The sequence below is a fragment of the Euleptes europaea genome, chromosome 12 (assembly GCF_029931775.1).
Source record: "Euleptes europaea isolate rEulEur1 chromosome 12, rEulEur1.hap1, whole genome shotgun sequence".
Lineage (NCBI taxonomy): Eukaryota > Metazoa > Chordata > Lepidosauria > Squamata > Sphaerodactylidae > Euleptes > Euleptes europaea.
The window spans coordinates 66,015,220-66,038,594 of record NC_079323.1 but is presented as its reverse complement, the minus strand read 5'-3'; the positions used below and the strand labels follow the sequence as shown (position 1 = coordinate 66,038,594).

General features: G+C 47.1%; 1 protein-coding gene across 1 annotated transcript in view; it reads left to right on the top strand.

The window, feature by feature from the left end:
* The window catches only part of DNMT3L (DNA methyltransferase 3 like), a 35,807-nt gene extending 20,480 nt beyond the window's left edge, over positions 1–15,327 (top strand). Inside the window, exons 7-10 of the mRNA XM_056858243.1 lie at positions 8,177–8,252; positions 10,397–10,533; positions 13,245–13,330; positions 15,186–15,327. Of these exons, the coding sequence (XP_056714221.1) occupies positions 8,177–8,252; positions 10,397–10,533; positions 13,245–13,330; positions 15,186–15,327 (441 nt within the window). The remainder of the gene's footprint in view (positions 1–8,176; positions 8,253–10,396; positions 10,534–13,244; positions 13,331–15,185) is intronic.
* Positions 15,328–23,375: the final 8,048 nt, after the last annotated feature.

Here is a 23,375-nt window from a genome sequence, read left to right as displayed (position 1 = left end):
CCGTCCATTTGGGCGAATTGGACGGGAGCCGGTAGGCTTTCAGATTCGACTTGTAGAGCTGCAAACGTGGCCTCATTGATTAAAGAGCGCCCGCAGCTGGAATCTATGAGTGCTTTGACATGTAACCGGGGGCCCTTTTTATAGTGTTGTAACACTACATCCACATACACAGTATTTTCGACTTCACTCACCATGACAGGAGCCTTGGGTTTTGCAGGGTTTTCCGCAGGGGTCTGTGGGGACGCTCCACTCACCACAGACCATGTCCATTTTTTGACAGGTCAAGAGGAGATTCCAGATTTAGAGCTGGGGAATTCCATTGATGATCTTTGTCGGAAGAAGGAGAGCTGTCCCCCAATGGGGCACTTGTAATCCAAGACCCTACGGGGTCGATGGGTGCAAGGAGACTAGACGATTCCCTGATGTGAAGTGCAGAGGGTGTGGGTCGTCCCTGCGCTGCGCTGCGGGTGGCCGCGGTGCCTCTGCGTTGAGGTCGCCCTCGAGCTCAAGGCGGTACGCCAGATCAAGTGGGGTCTGGACGTTGAGGGCTAGCCGCTGCAAAGTGGCCCATAACACCGCAAACGAGACAGGCTCCTCTCTGGAATCGGATCTCGCGATCCAAAGGGAGTTGGGTTGGTCTCCGCGGGTTGGGAAACGAAGGTTTGGGGGGAGGTTTTTGACTACCCCTCTCTTTGGCCCGATTTCGAACCAGGGAAACAAACTGTCGGCGACTTTCTACTTCTTCGGCCAGTAGAATCCAATCCTCCAGGGTATCGGGGTCGCCTCGCATATAAGACCAGTTTAAAATGTCCGGGGGCAAAGCTTCTCAGAAGTAATGGATAAGAGTAGCTTCAGGCCAGTCCACTACTTTACTCGCGAGTCGTTGGAATTAATCTGTGAATTCCCGAACCTGAGAGGAGCCTTGCCTGAGTTGCAAAAGTTCCGCTTTGGCTCTCTCTCCCATGAAGGGATCCTCGAAGCGCCTTCTCAAGGCGAACATGAAGTTGTTGAGGGAGCGAATGGAGCAGGACCGCGTATCGAACTGGAGAATCATCCAATCGGCCGCTTTTTCTGTTAGCAGGGAGGCAACGAAACGAGCGCGGCTATCTTCGGTAGGGAAGAATTGTCTTTGCTCCCTCATATAACTATCCACATGATGTAAAAAATGGGGCAAAGTTTCAACTGAGCCGTCATAAGTAATCTTCAACTTCGGTTGCCTCCATGGTATTGGGGGTACAGGCAGGTATCCAGGAACTGGGGCTCCAGGTAACCCCGGTGCACCCGGTAGTACCGGTAAGGCAGGTGCAACAGGCACTCTGCCAGGGACTATGGGTCCTCCGCCAGGAGCAACGGGACCCCCACCAGGAGCTGCGGGGCCTCCGCCAGGAGGTTGCTGCGACGGTTGTTGCGGTGGTTGCTGCGGTGGCTGCTGCGGTGTTACGGGAGCTGGGGCAACGGGCGCAGTTTGGGCCCGTTGTAACTGGTCATTGTCTCTGAGTACCAGGGTCAGTTGGTCCTGTAAGCGCGCCACCTGTTCCATAAGGTCCAGATTTTGGTTTCGCAGCAAAAACACCTCGTTGCCGGTGCTGCCAGCCCGGCGGGACTGGCTGACCCGTAAATTAGCGGCCCAGAGAGACTCCCCACTGTATAGGTCCTCCTCGTCGGAATCGTCTGGTATCTCAGGCAAAGTTCCTGCCAACCTGCGGGAGCGTTGAACGCTACGCGAAGGGACGAAAGACGGGGAGAACGGGGGTAGCTCATAACCCCCGGGTTGTCGGGGGTGCGTGCCGCCCCATGCCTGCTCTACAGCTAAGCGTTCCCTCTCCTCCTGTTCAGCCCGAGCTTTCGCCGCGGCGTCAGCCGCTGCTCGTGCTGCTCCTCCGCTCTTTTGCACTCGACCAGGGCCTGGTCAGCTTCTAACTGGGCAGTCAGTGCTGTGGTAATGAGTGGAAGGGCCTCCAGTTCCAAAGTGTATAGGAGTTCAGCGGGATCTGTCAGATCCAACATTGGTTGAATCTGTACCGCCAAGGCCGCCGCACCAGCACCGAAGTCGGGGGTCAGGAGTTTCGTGAGCTCAGCCACCGAAATAGTGGCCGCAGTATGGCCCTGAAAAAGGGCAGCCACCCGTGTGGCCACCGCTTGTGCCTCCGCTTGGCAGAGCTCGGGGGCTGGTGTGACCGGGGTCGCCATGTCTGAAGACCTGGCAGGACGGGTCGGGACCGCAGTCAGAGTCTGCGTTTCACTGGCAGTTAGTCCGGCCAACAGGCTAGTCAACAATTCTAAATCCTCTGCCACCAATCGAGCATCTTCCAGCAACCAGTCAAGGGTGTGGAGGTCTTGGCAGGCGCTGGTATCCGCAATGTCAGACGTCCAGGGGACCGTCGCGGCTAGAGAACGCCACTGAGCATGAACAAGTCCAGTCAGGCAGTTAACTTCCGCATCAGTTCGATGTAGCTCAGCTATAACGTCCCGTACGAGCTCAGGGTCATCAGCCGCTGATCCTAAAGGAAGGGACCAAGGATGGAAACCTTCCAGGGCTCCTAGTAGGAACCCACCACCCGGGGAGCAGATCCGCTCTCACCCGGGTCCGGGTGAACCGCGCGGGGCTCCAGCCACGGGTAGGTCACTCGGAGAGCACCATCCTAGCTCCGATCTGAGTGGCAGGCAAACCCTCCGGGCTCTAGCCTGACAGATAAGAGAGGTGCGATTGCTGTCTTAATGTAAGCACTTGTCCCAACGACAACCAAAAGCCACAACAGGAGACTGAGTAGTCCAAAAGAGTTGGTTTAATGGTATCACAGGCAAGCAGAGCTTAAAAGTCCAAAGACAGCAATGGGGGCAAATGGCATGCACTTGATAATATAAGAACATTGAAAAAAGCGTTCAGCAATACAGTCTCATGAGATTACAGTCTCATGAGATTACTTCAAACAGTCTAGAGGCATCCCAGCTCCCATGGGCACTAGCTAGCTTCAAAGGGAGCAGGAATGCAGTTTAGGGAAAACAGTCCTTGAACAATCTGTGGAGGAAAGTCTGTGAGAAAACGAAACTATTTGAGACTCAGTGAGTAGGCCTGACAAATGAGTCTGAAATGCCCACTGAAGTCAGTGGTCACTATCCCACAGAATTATATGCACTTAAAACGCCTTAATTTTAATAAGACAGAAATGTGGATAACTGTGTTCTCCAATACCTTTTCCATGAATTTCACTGGCCTTTTGATCAGTCTAATAAATAGTAATCTCACAGGAGACTCTAGGATTAATGAAAAATTATATGGGGGAGATGCTTGGACATCTGTTTTCATTGCTTGTTTATCCTATTTTTATCTCCTCCCCCCCATACATGGTTCTCCATTCCCCCTTTTATCCTTACAAACCAGCCTGAGAGATCAGTTATGATGGAGAAGTGTGAATGGCCAAAGTGAGCATCATGGCCAAGTAGGGATAGGTCTCCTCACTCCCAGTCCTACTATTCTATCACGCAGTTTCTCTTTTAGGCACACCTCACTAAGAATGCAATCCTGAAGGGGGGGCAGAACTGCACAGGAACTGACATGACCCCCTTCACCGGTGTCCGTGCCACTTGCACAGTGCAAATTGGCGCAGATGCTGATGTAGGGCAACTTACACTGGTCCCCCTGGACACTGGTGGCAGCGAGGCAGCTGCTGCTGCAGTGTCCTGGCCCTGTTCCAGCGATGCAGCTGCCTGCACTGGTGTCCTGCAAGGCATTCCCTGGGCGTTCCTGGGGGTGGAGCTGCTGTTAGGCAGCTTCCTAACCCCTTTTGCCCCGAGAATGCCCCCTTATACTGCGACGTTGCTACAGCACCTTTTTTGGTGGCACAGCCTCACTGGGTTCAATGGGCCGATTTTGGGGGTTTGTATTGTTCACTGCATTTATTGTTCTGTTTTGCAGCTGGGAATCCTCACAGGAGGCGGCGTGGCTGGGCCACTCCCGGCCACCATCGTAACAGCTCGCTTAGGAATGGGCTGTCCATCCTAAAAAGTTTTGAAAGCAATGAAAGAGGATTTAGTTGCAACTAATTTAAGTTCCACTAATTTTGTTGTATTGTGCTCTTCATGTATTGCTGTATTGTGCTCTTGATAGTGTGCTCTTGGCACATATTTGATAGGTGATGCAACCTAAAGTTTCAGGGAAAGTTTCTTATCATGTGTTTGCATGTGAACTGGTTCCAGTGACAACTGGTAAACCTTTACATGGGCTAGAAAAACTAAAGACTGGAAAAACTATTCTCTCTCTCTTTTTTTTTTTTTTAAAGAAGTAGTCATCCTTGTTCCAAGAAAGACTGGAGAAGCATTGAGAACATTCAGGGCCAACCCAGAGCTGAACCTCCCAGGCATTATGCTATATGAGCAAGCCTTTCAAAAAATTACAAGGATTTTTTCTGGGGGAAACAATTAACTGTATTTAACTATCTGCTGAGGAAGGGACATAAGCAGATTTGGGTTGCAGTAAAACAGATCTGCTCTGAAAATTATTACAAATACGCACTAAATACTTGAGTACATCAGAACTGCGACAAGCTATTTGAGATGTGGGGAGGTGTCTATATAGTCTTATTCCTTTGAGATTTTAAATGGAAAGAGGTACATACTTTAAGTAAATTATAGAGTATCCTGTTTTGACTGCCATCTACACTAGTAAGACAAGTTAGGACTCCTTCCCTCTTCCATGAGAACCTGGTTAACTGCAGTTAGGGATCTCTAAGAGCTAGTGGAAATGGAATTGAAACTAACTAACCCCAGAAAGATTCTACATTTAAAAGCAGGCCTGTACCTACAAGAAACATATCTCAGGCTGATATTCCCTCAGAAATATATCATGCCCCACTCTGAATTCCCAGCTTTCTTTTAAAAAAAAAATTTGTTGGGACTTTTTGTTTTGGAGATACAAGAGGAAATGTGCAAGTAGTTTTTGTCTGAATGACTTATGAAAGAATGGGGGAAAGAAAGCTGCAAGATGGCTGTAGCTAAGTCTGTCTTTACGTATGATTTTAGCATATAAGCAAATCCAACATAGATATATGCTACAACCACTGGCCACTGTGTTACTGTCACCTCTTGCCCATCCGTCTATTGGAGAATATGCTCTTCACACATTATGGAGTTCTCAGGTTGGGTCCAGGGGCCTGTGTAACAGTCATGAGGGATTTGAAGGGTCCCCTCAATTACCACATGTGCAGTGCCCAACTCAGATCACAACTGTGGTATGCATGAAGAAGAGGCTTTAGACATCCTCCCCACAACATTTTCCTGACCTGAAATGGTCTGGGCGGTTGCTGTTTGTCTTGCTGGGTAAACCATCCCAGGTACTCAGCGAAGAGACATTATTATTCCCAGTAGCGGAAGGAGGCAGGTGCACAAGCAGTAAAGGAAAGCACATGACTGCAGGGTATTTCTTTTCACTGCTTGAGGGATGGGCCTTCTGCCTCCACCTGGTACCTCCAGAAATGAAAACATAATGAAGCCTAGCTGAGGTGACTCAGCCAAGGGACAGTGGGGAGTAGGCTGCGATAACAAATAAGAAATCACTGTCTGTAGTGTATTTTGGCACTAGATTTGTTCATATACTACAGTCACACAGAGAGAACTCAAAGTGCATTCTCGGCTTCTCAGGAATGGCCTTTCCCCCCATTGAGTGGTGTCTTGATCACTGTCATCCTTTTGATCAGCTTCAGGGGTTGAATAACAATTCTTAAATTAAGAACCAAAAAGGTTAAGACAATATAAACATATGGGCTTAATATCTATAAGTTGAAAGCATACACGTAAACAAATCTAGGAATATATATATATATATATTACGATATTCCTTAAAAACGTATATCTTGACCCAAATAATAGCCTTTGCATATATCAATACAAAGGACCATTATGGACCCTGATGTAAGGTTGCCAACCTCCAGGTACTTTCTAATTAAACCAAAAACCTATGCTGAATATGAAGTCTGATAACTATATAAACAACAGCACGCGGCTCATGAAAATACCGTCAACATTTACTGACTGGTTCATATATGTACAATAAAGGAAACTTATAAACAAGCTTTTTAAGTATTAGAAAAACCAAAATCAAAATTCCCCCGTAGGGTTATAATATCACCCAAGTCCGGAAAATGTCCTGAAGAATGGGTTACGTCACCCTTTAGGTCAGTCCAAATAATATCCAATGGGAAAGTGGTAAGCAGTTCAAAATGATAAGTTCCTCAAATTCCGAAAGTCAGGCTGCCGCCGTCCAATAGGGGAGGAAACAAAATGGCGAATGGAGCAAGAGACGACCCCTCTAGATCTGTGGCAGTTTCGCGAAGTGTAGCTTGTTCAGTCAGATTTCTTTAAATTATAAGTGGGCAAGCAAGCCTCTAAAATATATATACATGCACATAATAAGATTACAATAATCAAAAAAATATTAACAGCATAGCGTGCTAAACAAATGCAAGCTTACCATGTTGGAGAAGAGTAAGACCCCTACGGGCTCTCTGTGCCTCTGTGAGGTTGATTACTAGCTAGAAAGGTTCCTGATTTATTGCTAGCACTAGCAGATGCCAGATGTACTGTGTTATCTCTATCTTAAAGTTACAGAAAACACGCCAGATCAAAGTCGTTCAATCCTGATGGTGCCAGAGTTTTGAATAAAAAAATCAGTTTCATTTCTTGTCTGTGGAGTATTCTTGTAACATCTGGAATTTTGTGCGGTTGTGGTTTAAACTTCCATAAGGCAAAAAATCTTATATCATCGGCTGAGTGTCCCTTTCCCAAAAAGTGTCCAGTGAGGGGGGCATCCAGGACTTTCGCGCGAACGCGCGCCCTGTGCTCCCCAATTCTTAATTTCAATTGTCTCGTTGTGGAGCCTATATAAATCAGAGAACATGGGCAAGAAATTGCGTAAACAATATTATAAGAAGAACAGTTACTAAAGAAATTCAACTGATATTTGAAGTTGAAAGATGTAGAGCTGATTTCCTTAACTTATATAGGCTCCACATCTTATTATGTGCATGTATATATTTTTAGAGGCTTGCTTGCCCACTTATAATTTAAAGAAATGTGACTGAACAAGCTACACTTCGCGAAACGGCCACAGATCTAGAGGGGTCGTCTCTTGCTCCGTTCGCCATTTTGTTTCCTCCCCTATTGGACGGCGGCAGCCTGACTTTCGGAATTTGAGGAACTTATCATTTTGAACTGCTTACCACTTTTCCGTTGGATATTATTTGGACTGACTTAAAGGGTGACGTAACCCACTCTTCAGGACATTTTCCGGACTTGGGTGATAATTATAACCCTACGGGGGAATTTTGATTTTGGTTTTTCTAATACTTAAAAAGCTTGTTTATAAGTTTCCTTTATTGTACATATATGAACCAGTCAGTAAATGTTGACGGTATTTTCATGAGCCGCGTGCTGTTGTTTATATAGTTACCAACCTCCAGGTACTAGCTGGAGATCTCCTGCTATTACAACTGAACTCCAGCTGATAGAGATCAGTTCCCCTGGAGAAAATGGAAGCTTTGCCAATTGGACTCTATGGCATTGAAGTTGCTCCCCTCCCCAAACCTGCCCTCCTCAGCAAAGAGGGACCTGGCAACCCTACCCTGACCGCACGTGTTTTGGTCCACTGGCCTTCCTCAGTGGTCAAGTAATATAAATAATGGTCCTTTGTAAATAAATAAATAGATAATTTTTTATTTATGCGTAAGTGCCCTTTATCCCTGGTTAAATGGGCACTTCTGCCAGCGCAGGGTCAATCTGGCTCCTAAGGAGCTTTACCCCCCCCCCCCGCGCGCGCGCTTCAGGATTCCAGCCTTAGGCTCAAAACAGAGTGCATTCAGAATTACTGTTGCTCAAATTGACACCCCGTGATCAAGCTCCATAATGCTCATGGCCGCTGACAGTTGCTTAGTCACAAGATTTTTCACAAAGGACTAATATTGAGCTAGTTAGAACAGTTAATAACAGTGTGGTTAGATACAGCCTAGTCAGCAGGTTCAGTTTTATTTGATTATAAGGAAATGGCAGAAGTTCTGTTGCTCGTCTGAATGTCAGTGAAGCCAACTTGTGCACTTCTAAGTTTTTAAACTGCATGAAAGACCACAACATGAAAGGTTCTCCTCCTCCATTCCGTAATCTGAAACTGCTTTGTGACATTTATTAGATAGAGGAATGGGGCTCGTTTGATGTTATATTTGGCTCTACACCTCCACTTGGAAATTCACATGAACATCCACCCGGTAAAGTATACAATATAATTTTATACATGAAACTGTAGCTATTTAGTGGCATTTGTCATGGCAAAGTGCTTTACAATGTTTATAGTATTATTATCATGCTGATATAAAGCAGGTTAGACAAACACTCCGATCCTAAACACTATTGTATGTTCTCACTTCCCTGCACATTGCAAAACCCCAGGGGCATTGCTACTCATTTCCTTTTGCTGAGAGAGCACTAGGGACTTATTTGCTTTGGTGACAAATATACAAATAAAACCCAGGTGTAAGTAAATGGGCATAACTCTACCAGATCCCTAGGGAGCAATTCGGAAGATCAGGCAAGACTGCACCCCTAGTTTCAGCTAACTCCAGCTAGAAACTTTCATCTCTGTCTCCAGTTCTTCAAAACCACACACTCTTGTTTCTGTCTTAAATATATACCGGCCCTCTTCCTTCAGCTAGAGAGGTATCACTTTTTCCAAGCACTTGGGGATTTCTCATTCACAGAGAGATCCCCCCAGCAATCAAGAGACAATCTCTTAACTATTAGCTGCCACTGGTGAATCCTCAGCCAACCAATTACCCTGACTTTCTTATTGGGCAACTTTTCATGGTAGATTTTGCTTCTCTCTTGCCGTGGAGCAAAAAAAAAAAAAAAGATTTAAATTTTTTTTTCATGGCCGTGGATCATCCCCGTCAATTCTGAAGCAGTTTTGGTTTCTCATGGGAACAAAGCAGGCAGTATTCTACAACGGTTTGGTCTGCCCCTTTGCTGGAGCCCTCCCCTTCTGATAAGCTCATTGTTTAGGCCCGCCCCCAACTCTGCCCCAACTCCACCCAGCGGATTACCTTGTGCGGTTCACCTCTGTGGGCACGGCCCCAGCACAGAAAAACAAGCACCAGTCCCTCGTTTCCTTATATAATTTTTCTATTTACCATGCTCCCTGTTTCCCCCCACCCCCATACTTGGCGACGCTCCCCCCCCTTTCCCAGACTTTGACAGACGGTCATCGCTGTGCCCCCCCCCCCCAGTACAGCTCCGGCTGTCCAGTGCCAGGAACTTCCATCCAAGAGGGCTGGCAGCCTTGGGGGCGAGCCTTGATGGCGAGCGCTCAGGAGACAAAACCGCTCGACTGCACTTTCGTGCAACCGAATGTATGGGGAGTTTTGCCTTGGATTTGCCGCTCTCTGGATGCAAACTCTCCCTTCCCTTCCCTTTGCAGCATGCCAATCCGCACACTTTCCCAAGTTTTCCATAGTTCCTTTGTTCTGTTCTTTTACCAGGTTGGGGATGCATGGGGGGGGGGGGGGAGAGAAGGGAGACCCAGAGCAGACTGGCCACCCCTCCTCAGAAGGGTGATGGGAGTTTTGCCTTGGATTTGCCACTCTCAGGATGCACATTTTCCCCATCCGAATTCTCAAAACTCAACAATAAGCCCCCAAAGGAGAGTTTTGAGAATTTGAATGGGGAAATGTACATCTAAAGAGTGGCAAACCCAAGGCAAAACCTCCCATGCATAAATGGCCAAACACTCTCCCTTCCCTTCGCAGCATGCTGATCTGTCCTGCTTTGGAGGGAGGCTGTCCCCCGGGTGCGGTCCCCTAAACATACCCCCCGCAAGCAAAGTCACGGTACTCTCCGAAGAACAACGAGTGTGATCTGCAGCAGCTACCCGGCACTCCTATGAAGAGGAAACGCACACATCTCTGGCTGGAAGACTTCTGCGGAGGTGGAATGGCGGCCTGCGATACTTGCCGGAGCACAAAACTCCTTGTCCAATCGCTGTTCGTGTGCCGGGGAGGAGAAATTTGCCTGCATGGGCGGGGAGAATACATCTAACCTCAGGAAATTTTTCATGGAGATCTGCGCCAAAAACTGCGTAGCAAAAGGAAAGAACAGACCAAAACAGGTTTGACTTGATGCGGGGATGAAGCAGTTTTTTCCCCACAAATTCGAAGCAGTCATGAAAAATCAAAAATTAGCAACGTTGCAAAACAAAAGTGAAACCGCTTCAAACCTCCATGAAAAAATGATCATTGTCTTGGGCAAATGTTCTCATCAGAGGAAACTGCTTTGTGTGTGTTTAAGAAAAATGACTTGTAATTCACTTCCAAAGATCATTTTCAGAGACTATCTTCTTTTGGCTTATTTTCCTCTCTAGCCTGGTATATGTATCAGTACATTCGTATTCTTCAATATAGCAGACCCCCAGAAAGAAGCAGGCCTTTTTTCTGGATGTTTCTTGATAATTTGGTCCTGGAAGAAGAAACCAGGGATGCAGCCTGTCGGTTTTTAAAGGTAAATATGGCAATACAAGTTGCTTTCAAGCATTTTACTGAGTAGATTATTTGCTTTTTTCTGTCTGATTTTCAGTAGTGTAGTTTGCAAGTGCTACAAACATGACAGGGGATGTCACTACCCGCATAAACAATTACCACTTCCACCAATGCCATCATTATGTACACGTCACAGAGATGTAGAAATGGGCTTTACTGAGCTGCAACTTGAACAAGCCAACAGTCTCAGCTTATGAGGGTCTTCTCCCACAGATAGCAGTGCAGAGGATTGGGTAAAAAGGCTGTCACCTGTAGAAGAATTCATGGTTTCTTTCTTTATTCCTCCACCTAGCTATATTCCAGGAAATTAACTTAACAGGTGGGGGATCAGAAGAACCTGGTAGTCAATCTAATTCAATGAGTTGGTCAGGAGTTTTACCGGAACTGTTAAGGACACATCCATTCCTATAGTTCTTAGAAGGAACACTGGGAGATAACTGGGTTAGACCCAAGGAGACAGGTTCATCTGGGTTACCATCTGCAAAGGAAAAGGTTAAGTTAGAGGGTGCAATAGCCTCAGTCAGGTCCCTTTTAAAAGTCTCTGTTGACGGGAGATTCATAGAGATGGTTTTAGTACTGGTCACCCCAAGTAGAGGCTCATAGTGATTAGGCCTGTTAGACTCTACTCCAGCCGAGTCACAGTGTATAACTCCTGTAATATCCGGGGTGTCATGGGTGGATCTTAGTTCAGCTGGAAGTAAGGGCTTAGATAGTTCTAAAGTTCCATCTGATCCTGAGCAGTCATCAGGATGCCATCACCTATGTATATATATATAAAGGCATTTTAAGGTAATCTCTGAGCATTGGCAGAGTGCAATTTATTCATTACTTTTCTAAAGCTGTAATTTTTACACTGTGGTTAAAAATGGTCCAGGTTACCTATGAAGTAATAGTTTCCCAATGGTGGGCATCCAGGATGGGGCTAGGGATCTCCCAGAATTACAGCTGATCTCCAGACCACAGAGATCATTTCCCCTGGAGAAAATGGATGCTTTGGAGGGTGGACTCTATGGCATCATACCCCAATGAGGTCCTTGTCCTTCCCAGGCTCCACCCCCAAATCTCCACGAGTTTCTCAATGTAGAGCTGGCAGTTCTACCCCCACCCCCTGCTGGTGGCCAGGGGGTACCTGACAACCATAGCAGGGGCTGGCATGCCTTTTTCAGAAAGATTTTCCTGAGCTTCAGATTGGCCACAGTTTGGTTACTGTTTTGAGAGTATAGTCACTGCTGTGTGGATTCAGTCTGAAGATTAGTCTATGTGTTACCCCCATATGTTCCAGCAGTTTCCTTGATGTCCCTTCTACCGATACACAATAACATCTCCCTCTAGTTACTGTCAGGTCCTCAAGCCAACCTAGGTTGTCTCAAAAAGTCACTCGCTCAGACAGGCATGTCAGAAGCAGGTAAACGTTTATTGAGAGCATCTAGTAAGCATGGATAAGCATGGATGCAGCTTCAAAGCTGCCAATACAGACCTGGGCTGCAAAGCCTAACTTAAAGCATGGTTACACGATTACATCACAGGTGCAAGATCAAACGGCCTGGGAAACAGTGAGATGATAGAGCACAGGGGAAGGGAGGGAAGAAGGAGTGAAACAGGAATCTAAACACGGCCTGGCCGTTAGCTACTCAAGGTCGGAACTCAGGAGGGGTGAGGAACAGGGAGTGAGAATCACAGAGCAACTGAAAAGCAAAGACAGGCCTAAAACATGTCAAGAACCTGAACCAGGATCTGACCGCTGTACGGGCCAGACCTAACAACAGAGTAGAACGAAACAATTCTGAGTTGAAAGAAACAATTCAGCAGATGTCCTCACAGTTACCATGTGATACCTCACTCTGTCATGTATAGTTTCCTCACTAGCCTCCAAACTTTGGATAGAATATCTGGTGCTGGCAAGGGAACTTGCCACATGACAAAGAGTCATGTAGTAACAACAGCAAGACTGGGAAGAGGAAATTAACAAGGGGGAAGTGACATTGGCATGCATGAGTAGGTCACAGCCTCAAGAGAATCATAATAGGTACCTCTTTTACCCTCTGTTCTCTGAATGCAGTTGGCACAGAAATATTTCTAACTAGACTTCTGTGGAATTCAAACCCATGAATCTTAACTGGTTCAGTAACTGAGCATTTCACTGCCCCTCTTTCAGGGCCTGTCAGTGCCTACCCACGCACCATCTTCCCACATGGCCCATTAACACAGGAGCTGAATAAAACCAGAATTTCCCCTGCTTTAAAACTGTGCAAGTGTGTTGTGCAAGGTGTCGATCATGAACTGGTTATGCAGTCATCATCCCCATGTGTAGAGTTCATGATTGGGGCAGAGTAAGGAACAATGTAAACGGAAGCTGTCAGTACTGGATCCACACCAACCCAACCCACATCAACATACTCTGGGCATAATCCATATGAACAGCATATTGGTTATGTAACACTACATAGAACACATAGCTGTTTCTTCATACCGGTGACCATGTGTGCTATTCTTCATTTATCAAAATGTTTCAGTCTAGTACACAGAAATGGGAAGAGCAAACTGCAGAGCCCATGCACTCCTACACTCTTGAAACCTTTCTGGGAAACATTTTTGCCATTTGCATTGTATGCTATTAGCATTGTATGCCATTTCAACTATTGAAGCGTACATATGCTTTTGTTCCTTTAAAAGACTGAAGCAGTAGTCAGGTACAAGCTGCAGAATGACACCATCCAGAATGTTGTACACATATGGAGCAACATTCCATCAGTCAACAGGTAAAATAGGCTGTTTTTCAGGACTGTTCGGGGGGGAAATATAATCTTCCTTTTTGAGCCACTTCAGTTCAGGCTATTTTATATAAATCAAAGGGAGACTCCAGGGAGGCAGTGCTGAGCTGAGTTTTTTCCACACAGCAATTGATCCCCTCTAGTTTTCCATTGCCACTGTGGCTGCCAATAATGGGGGCTTCCCAGGTGCTGGGATTCTCTAGTTTCCCTGTTCTGGTGCCCCATAGCTACCATTTCCTCTCTCATGCACAGGGAGGCTTTTTGTGTTATTTTTTTGTTTGTTTTAATCAGCACTAACTAGATCTCTATAGGGTTATGGAGATCTCTGTACTGGGTCCTCTGAAATCTCAGCTTTCATTTAAAAAAATTAAGTCTAGCCCCTTTTATTGTGGAGACAGAGAAAGGTGTATCTCAACAATGAAAAGGGTTGGAGGCTTATAGCTAGACTCCTATCAGGCTAAAGTAATCTAGCTATCACCATGGTTAAGAAAGGACCAGAAAAGCCCCCTCCTGGTAGCACTGGGGAGGAAATAGCACCTGTGGGAAGATCAGGGCAGGGGAAATGATGCCAAATTAGGTGGCATCTTCCACATGGAAGGCAGACCTGCTTCAGCAGAATATCAGCAGGAAACATCAGCTCAAAGGTGGTTTGAAGCCAGCTGGGTGACCTGTGGGCCAACCCCAGTTCTCTGGGAACTGTCTCAGCCCCACCTACCTCACAAGGTGTCTGTTGTGGGGAGAGGAAGGTAGAGAAAAGTGGGTTGTAAAAGGTAGAGAAAAGTGGGTTGTAAAAACCAACTCTTCTTCTTCTTACTTATGGTGTGTTCTTGTGTGTATTTATATCTGATGTTTATGCTGTGTTATATGTTATGTTATGACCTATGGTTACAACATTTAATCCAATTAATTCATCAATTGACAAATGTGTACATATGGCCCAATGTTATTCAAATCAAAAGAATTCAATAGTTTCATCTAATTTTTATTGGTCTAATCATTTCAGTAGTTTTATCTAATAACTTATTGATTATTAGTTTCAACTAATCACTTATTTGAAAATAAATCTGATTAATATATTACCTTTAGTTCTTATGCCTTTCATTGATCTCCTGGAGCAAGTGTTTTGCATGCATGAACACTGCAATCTATATGAGAGGGAAAATTCACACAATACTTTAAATCCATGAGCAGAATATTGTCTGCGTCTGCTGAATGTAATCTATGAACTGGCCCTAAGAGGTGTGCCCCTCCCAGTTTCGCCCCAGAAGTGTGATCCATACATATAGAAGTGATATATTGCAATATAGTAGTACTCTATTTGTACTACATGACTGGTAAGATATTCTTAGCAAGATATTTTTCATTCCAGAAGCTGTCATAACCATGGTGATGCTCTATAAAATGGGTCAAGGGGAGAGAGAACAAGAAGGTGGAAGAAACATGGGTTTCACATCAAGGCTGTGGACAAATTCTAGGCTGCCACCTTTTGCCTGATGAAGCTTCATGCTTTTAACAGATGTGTGGTGCATAGAACCGCCCTGAGCCTGGCATAGCTGGCAAAGGGTGAGGTATAAATTGAATAAAATAAAATAAATAGAAATGTAGTGATGGTGAAAACTATTCATAAGAGGTCTGTTTATCATGCAGGTGTTAAACCACAATCCCTTTGCCAGGAAGTGAGATTGCCTCATGAGACATTATAACATTTCTCAACGCAAGGGGAAGAATATTGATGTGGGAAGTGAATAGCTTGCAATAGAAATCTGTATATCAAGGGATGAACAGATGTCCAGGCATATCTTTGAATATTTACATGAATGCTGTGTTTTTATTTCCTCTGTAGCAAATATTCAAGTTCAGCATTATATGTGGATTTGTGTCAGATGGCAAAGGACATATACCGAAAAAGAATATTTTCAGAGAGACCAGCCACTCTAATTAAGGAGTTTTTTGTTCCTTTGAAAGAATATTTTAGGACTTTTTAATAAGAAATCCTTCCGCTTTAAGCAAAACTGAAAGCAGGTCTGCAAACTTTTCAGAGTGTTGATGTAACTGTTCCTTTAATAAGCTCAACACAGAGACACCAGCAGATAATAATTATTTCTATGCTAAGAAAAACTTCACTGATGTACGTCAAGTGGCTCTTACAGGTGTAAGAGCAGGCTCCTTTTCCTTTCACTTGGCAACCCTAACTTAAAGGTACTTTTAGACAGTTAATTGTTTTAATTTATTTTGCAACAGACACATACACAAATTCTGTTGTTCCTTCTTTGGTGTAATATTCGTCTTGCCTCTTTTTAATTTCATTAACCATGTTTGGGACAATTTCTTTCTTACTGGATGGCTTGTCACATTGGATTTTAGAAATGTTTTGCCTTATATTTAACAGATAGTGATAATTAACCACATATTGAGGCAGCTGAACCTCTGACAGTAAGTTCAGGGTCAGTCCAAATTGTGAAAATAGTGCAGGGGAGTCTGTGCACTGTAGTCCCAATATGCATCAGGCCTAGACTTGCCAACCACCTGGCAACCCTAATCAGGCCTCATATACCTGAAAACTAAGTTTGGGGGATGGAATTTATGGACAAATTCTGTCAACCAAACACTTTGGGGACCTGCGGACTTTGTAACGTGTGAATTGGTCCCATGTAAATCTAGAGGCTGCAGTTTAAATGACTGCAGTATTACTGTATGCAAATTATTTCAGTAGGAATAAGTGACATCAATTGTTTAAAAAGTTTTAGATATACTATAGGAAAATCTGACATTTGTCCAAGTTGCAATACTTCCAGATATTTTACTTTTGCTGCTTTGAACCTATGTTATACATATTTATGGCAGCATTTTTTCAAATCAGTAAATGCAAGAAAAGTGTGAATGCGAGAGCTGACCAACCCTGTAGCTGCAAAATATTCTATTAAAAGAATGAAAAAGAGAAGAATGGGAAGTGTGGAAAAATATTGCTTGTATTTGGCCCAGTCTCATTTGTATATTTCTTTTTCAATATACCTTTTTACAAATAAAAGTTAATTTATTAAATGTGTTAATTTTCATGGATTTCTTTGAGTAACCATATTTGGTCTTTTTTGTCAGAAATTCCGATCAAGTGGATACATGTACAATTTAATGTCCAAACCCATATGATTTTGAATCAATTATGAATTGCTGGATTGCGTCCCAGAAAATCCAATCTCAGCTTTAAAATGTGGGCAGAACAAACAGGTGCCTCAAGAAACCTTTATATTATGCACAAACCAATTGTACCAGAGGACTAATTTCACACAGAATCACAGTGGTATACATATCTCTTAGTATGCATCTCTATCTTGACATGTCTCAGTGCATATCTACTGTCAGGCCCGCTCTCTGTGCCTAGAGATAGTTTTGTTTTCTCACAGACTCCCCGTCCAAGGACTGTTTCCCTAACGATCGCATTCCTTTTCCCTTTGAAGCTCGCGGGAGCTCGTGGGAGCCTGCCCTGTCAGACTGAAGGGTTACCATGCCAACCTGTGCTATCGTGATTAGAACGATATATTCTGTTGTATGTTCCTTTTGCTCCATTCCTGCCTTTTTATTTCTGCAAGCTCTGAATACTTGTTTGTTCTCCATTAAAGTCAACTCTTCTTTGGACTGCTTGTCTGCGAGTATTGCTTGTGCAAGTACAACAAGAGCAAGTGCTTACATTAAGGCAGGAATCACTCTCTTACCTGCCTGCCTGGCTGGAGCCCTGGAGGGTTCGCCTGTATCTCAGTTCCCAGTTCCCTGTGCGGAATCCTGGAGGACTTGGACCACTGGGCCCTGCTGTTGGGAACGTCAACCTGCCCTGACGACCCTACTCTGCTGCGGGATGTACTACTCGAAGCTGTACGAACTGATGCAGAAATCAACCGCCTAGTGGAACTCATTCGGCTTCAGTGGCATTCTCTTGCCAACGTGCAACCTTGGACATCCGAGGACTTGGATCGGGACGCCTATCACGAACTCCTGATCCTGGACGGACTGTTGAAGTGCATGCCGCACAGGAGGACTTGGTAACCTTGACTCGCTTGTTGGAGAGGTTGACTTTGCAAGAGGCTCAACAGAACTCGGCAGCGGCCCCTATCCGCCCTGATGTGTCCCGAGCCATGGCGGGAGCACCAGCGGAGGGAACCCCGCTGTCACTAGTGGCCGATCCTGCTGCGTGCCAAGCGGAAGCGCAACAGGTCGCTATCCAAACGGCGTTCTTGTTTGTGGGACTGCCAGCCACAACCACGGTGGCCGATCTAACACAACTATTAACCCTGACGTTGGGGTTTGGTGCAGCCGCACTGGCTGTCCAAGTGCAACCTCTGCTTGGTGGGGAATCTGCCCCACTCCTCGCTCTTCTAGAGCAAGAGGCCCTTCCGATCGTCACCACGACCGCCGCCTTGAAGCTCGAAGCTGCCCAGACGCTCGCTGACCAAAAGAAGGCTGAGGAGCAGTTGCAAGTGGCGAATATGGCGGCGGCCAAGGCTCTAGCCGAGAGGGAGAAAGAGCAAAGATTGGCCGCTGATCGAGCACAAGCGGCCGCGGACGTACGTCCCAAAGACACCGTAGGAGTTGGACTCTCGTTAGGGCCCACATTTTCCCCGGTCTTTGCCCCGTCTCGCACCACACAACGCGCAAGGCGCCTTGCAGAACGTCTACCAGACTCCGACTACTCAGACGAGGAAGACCTGTACGGGGATGAATCTCACTGGGCCACTGATCTTCGAGTTAGCCAAGCACAGCGTATGGGGGGACCTGGTGATGAAGTGCACCTCCTGCGGAGTCAAAACCGGGACTTGAATGACCCTGTGACCCGTCTACAGGACCAAATGGAACGCTTATTTCGGGAGAACGACCGCTTACAACAAGCTCTAGCTACCCCGGCTCAACCCGCGCCAGCCTTGCCGGCCCAACCCACGCCAGCCCTGCCAGGCCAGCCACCCCCAGCCCTACCAGGTCAACCAGCACTAGTTCTGCTGGGCCAACCAGCTCAGCCGATGGTGCCGGCCCCGGGCGCTCCCAGTCTACCGGATCCCGGAGCACCTGTGTTGCCTGCTCCTGGAGTGCCTTTCCTGCCGCCTCCAGGGCAACCACCTGCTCTCCCGCCTGTGCAATGGAAACAACCTCGGTTGAAAACCACCTACGACGGCTCGATTGAAACTCTACCGTTTTCTACATCATGTAGACAGTTACATGAGGGAACAAGGACAGTTCTTCCCCACTGAAGATAGTCAGGTTCGATTCGTTGCCTCTCTGCTGACAGGGAAAGCGGCCGATTGGAGGTTCCTCCAGTTTGACACTTGGGCCCAATCCATTCGCTCTCTCAACAATTTCATGTTTGCCCTGCAGAGGCGGTTCGAGGATCCCTTCTTGGGAGAAAGGGCCAAAGCTGAACTCCTGCAACTCCAGCAAGGCTCTACTCCCATCCAGGAATTTGCAGATGAGTTCCAACGACTCGCCAGCAAAATAGTGGATTGGCCTGAAGCCACCCGAATGCACTATTTCCGGGAAGTGCTTCACCCTGACATTTTGAACTGGGCATATATGCAACGAGATCCCGACACTCTGGAAGATTGGATCTTACTGGCTGAGGAGGTGGAGAGCCGCCGCCAGTTCATATCTCTGGTCCGCCGTCGGACCAGAGAGGGGGGCAATCACCCAAAACCTCCTTCGAAAGCCTCGACCCCCGCTCCGCGGAGACCAACACGGCCCTTATCAGACCGCGAATCCCGGTTCCAGAGAGGAGCCTGTCTCGTTCGCGGCACTATGGGTCACTTTGCATCTGCTTGTCCCCGTTGTCCGGACCTCACTCTTCCTCCCCGACCGGACGAACCACCCCATCCCCGTGGACAACCTCTACGCAGAGGCACCGCAGCCACCCGCAACGCAGCTCCAGGACGGCATGCGCTCTCTGCACTTCACGTCGGAGAGGCTCCCAGTGAATCTCCGTCTACCGACTCACCGGGGTCTCGGATTACAAGTGCCCCATTGGGGGACAGTTCTCCTTCTTCGGATGACGATCTCACCTGGAATCCTCCTGCCCTCAACCTGGAATCTCCTCTCGACCTGTCAAAAAACGGGCAGGGTCTGCGGTGAGCGGAGCGACACTGCAGACCCCTGCAGCTTCTCCTGCTAATCCCAAGGCTCCTGTTATGGTGAGTGAAGTAGAAAATACTGTATATGTGGACATAGCATTACAACATTACAAAAGGGGTCCCCAATTACATGTCAAAGCACTCATAGACTCTGGTTGTGGGCACTCCCTGATCAATGAGGCCACTTTCAACGCTCTTAAAGTCAAATCAGTGACACTGCCCGAACCCATCCAGTTTGCCCAAATGGATGGCAGCAGCTTTCGGGGGGGGCAGTAGACCGCCGCATGTGCGGCATCGCAATGGGTATTGGCTCTCATTGGGAGCAAATCGACTTCACAATCGTCCCTATCAAATACGAAGTCATTCTGGGAATAAACTGGCTCAAAGGGCACAGCCCTTCAATAGATTGGAAAGCCAATACCCAACACCATCATGACATTGCAGTTGTCCCTCCGACAGCCCCAGCCTTGATATCTGACGCCCCCCTCCTTCCCTGCTACCAGTTGAGTATCGAGACTTTGCAGACGTATTTGATGCGAAAGAGTGCGATGCGCTACCCCCCCACCGCAGAACAGACTGCGCCATTGAAGTAGTGGGAGGGGGTAAGCTTCCCAAAAGTAAAATCTACCCCATGAGCGCTGCTGAACGTACTGTATTATGAGACTTTTTAGACAAGAATATTGCTCGTGGGTTTATCCGACTGTCATCTGCTAACTCAGCCCCCGCTTTCTTTGTGCGTAAGAAAATGGGTGATTTACGCCTATGCATCGATTTTCGGAAGCTCAATGCAGTTACTCAAGCCAATGCCTACCCCATCCCATTGATATCGGACATTTTGGGACAATTGAAGGAGGGGCGCATTTTCACTAAACTAGACTTAGTCGAAGCGTACTATCGAGTTAGGATTCATGACGGAGATGAACCCCTCACTGCCTTTTCTAGCTGTTTTGGCATGTTTGAATTTCTGGTAATGCCGTTCGGGTTACAGGGGGCTCCGGGGGTCTTCATGCAATTTATTAACGAAATCCTACATGACTTACTATACCGGGGCGTGGTGGTTTATTTGGACGATATCCTTATCTATTCCAAATCTATGGATTTACATGTTACGCTGGTAAGGGAAGTATTGCAACACCTTAGAGACAACCACCTCTATGCTAAAGCATCTAAATGTGAGTTTCACCAGCAACAATTGACATTCTTGGGTTATATCATTTCACACCAAGGACTCACAATGGATCCTGCTAAAGTGCAATCAGTAATTGATTGGGATCCGCCCTCAACCCGCAAACAGGTGCAGCAATTTCTTGGCTTTGCCAATTTCTATCAGGGATTCATCCCCAACTTTGCTCAAGTAGCACTTCCAATCACAGACCTACTGAAGACTAAGGGGAAGGGAACCACAGCCACACTACCCACTGCAAAGATCCAGTGGACTCCCCAATGCCAGACCGCTTTTCAAACCTTTAAGCAATTATTCACCTCCGAACCCGTGCTGCAACATCCTGATCCAGAGCGCATGTTTATAGTACAAGTAGACGCTTCTGATGTAGCCATGGGGGTGCTCTTTTGCAGCAGGGTAAGGATGGTCTGCGCTTATTTTTCCCAAATGTTTGCACACTCTCAACTGAACTGGCCCATTTGGGAAAAGGAAGCGGCCACTGTCTACTGTCACTGTTTGGAGGCAATTTCTCGAGGGGTCCAGGGTCCCTTTCGAGGTCTGGACCGATCACAAAAATCTCGAGGCACTCACAGGGACCCGTAAACTGTCTGCGAAACAACTACGTTGGGCTGACTTCTTTGCTCAATTCCATTTTGTGCTCAAGCATGTCCCCGGTAAACAAAATGTACTTGCAGACGCCCTGTCTCGACTTCCCCAGTATCCAGCCAAGGTGGACCGCCCCACAGAGTCACTCTTCTCCCCTGAGCACCGAGGGGTACTCCCTACACTGGCTGTTGAAACAAGATCCACAACAACCGCCGCAGCAACCAGCTGCGCCAGTGGTTCCTCCGGACGGAGGCCCCGCAGCTCCTGGTGAGGGTCCCATCGCTCCGGGTGGGGGGCCCATAGTTCAGGGCGGAGGCCCTGTGGTGCCCGGCAGGGTGCCCATTGCACCTGCTTTACCGATGCCACTTCCTGGGTATCTGCCTGTACCCCCAGTACCATGGAGGCCACCAAAGCTGAAGATTACTTATGATGGCTCTGTGGAAACCTTGCCCTGATTTTTGCATCATGTGGATAGTTATATGAGGGAGCAAAGACAATTCTTCCCTACCAAAGATAGCCGCGTCCGTTTCGTTGCCTCTCTATTAACGGAAAAAACGGCCGACTGGATGATTCTCCAGTTTGATACGCGATCCCGCTCCATTCGCTCCCTCAACAATTTTATGTTCACCTTGCGTCGACACTTTGAAGATCCTTTCATGGAGGAGAGAGCCAAAGCAGAACTTTTGCAACTCAGGCAAGGCTCCTTTCCAGTTCGGGAATTTGCAGATGAATTCCAACAACTCGCGAGTAAGGTAGTGGACTGGCCTGAAGCTACCCTTATCCACTACTTTCGTGAGGCTTTGCACCCATACATTTTGAACTGGTCTTATATGCGAGGCAATCCAGATACCCTTGAAGATTGGATTTTACTGGCCGAGGAAGTTGAAAGCCGCCGGCGATTCGTTTTGCTAGTCCGAAATAGAACCAAGAAGGGCGGACAAAAGCCTCCCACCAAACCTTCGACTCCCAACCCGCGGAGATCAACCCTACTCCCTCTGGACCGCGAGTCTCGATTCCAGAGAGAGGCCTGTCTCATTTGCGGTGGAATGGGTCACTTTGCAGCGGCTTGCTCTCAACGTCCAGAACCCACTCGACCAAGCGTACCGCCTCGGGCTCGGGGACGACCTCAACGCAGAGGCACCGCGGCCACCTGCAGCGCAGTGCCGGGACGACCCACATCCTCTGCAATTCATGTTGGAGAATCGTCTAACCTTATTGCACCAATCGACCCCGTAGGGTCCCGGATTACAAGTGCCCCAGTGGGGGACAGCTCTCCTTCTTCCGACGAGGATAATCAATGGAATTTCCCAGCCCTAAATCTGGAATTCCCTCTTGACCTGTCAAAAAATGGGTACGGTCTGTGGTGAGTGGAGAGTCCCCACAGACCCCTGCGGAATCTCCTGCAAAACCCAAGGCTCCTGTCATGGTGAATGAAGTTGAAAACACTGTTTATGTGGATGTAGTGTTACAACACTATAAAAAGGGCCCCCAATTACGTGTCAAGGCACTCATAGACTCCGGCTGCGGACGCACTTTAATCAATGAGGCCACGTTTGCAGCCCTACAAGTCAACTCTGAAGATCTACTGGCTCCTGTCCAATTCGCTCAAATGGACGGTAGCCATTTTAGAGGGGGGCCAGTCGACCGTCACACACGGGGGGTGGCAATGGGTATCGGTTCCCATTGGGAGCAAATAGACTTTACCATAGCTCCTATCCGATACGAAGTCATTTTGGGGATTAATTGGCTCAAAGGCCACAGTCCCTCCATAGACTGGGAGGCTGACACAATTACGTTTACCAACCCTAAATGTGAACAGCACTGGCGTGAAGTCGCGGTTGTACTTCCACACGCTCCAGCCTTAACCTCTGATGCTTTATTGCCGACCCCATTACGCAAGGTATACCGAGACTTTGAAGATGTTTTTGATGTAAAAGAATGTGATGCCTTGCCCCCCCCCCCCACCGTACCACGGACTGTGCAATTGAAGTAGTGAAAGACTGCACTTTGGCTAAAAGCAAGATTTACCCTATGAGCGTTTCCGAATGTGCTGTGTTGCGAGACTTTTTGGATAAAAATCTTGCTCGAGGGTTCATTTGACCGTCAACTGCCCCCAACTCAGCCCCTGCTTTCTTTGTCCGTAAGAAGGAGGGTGACTTGC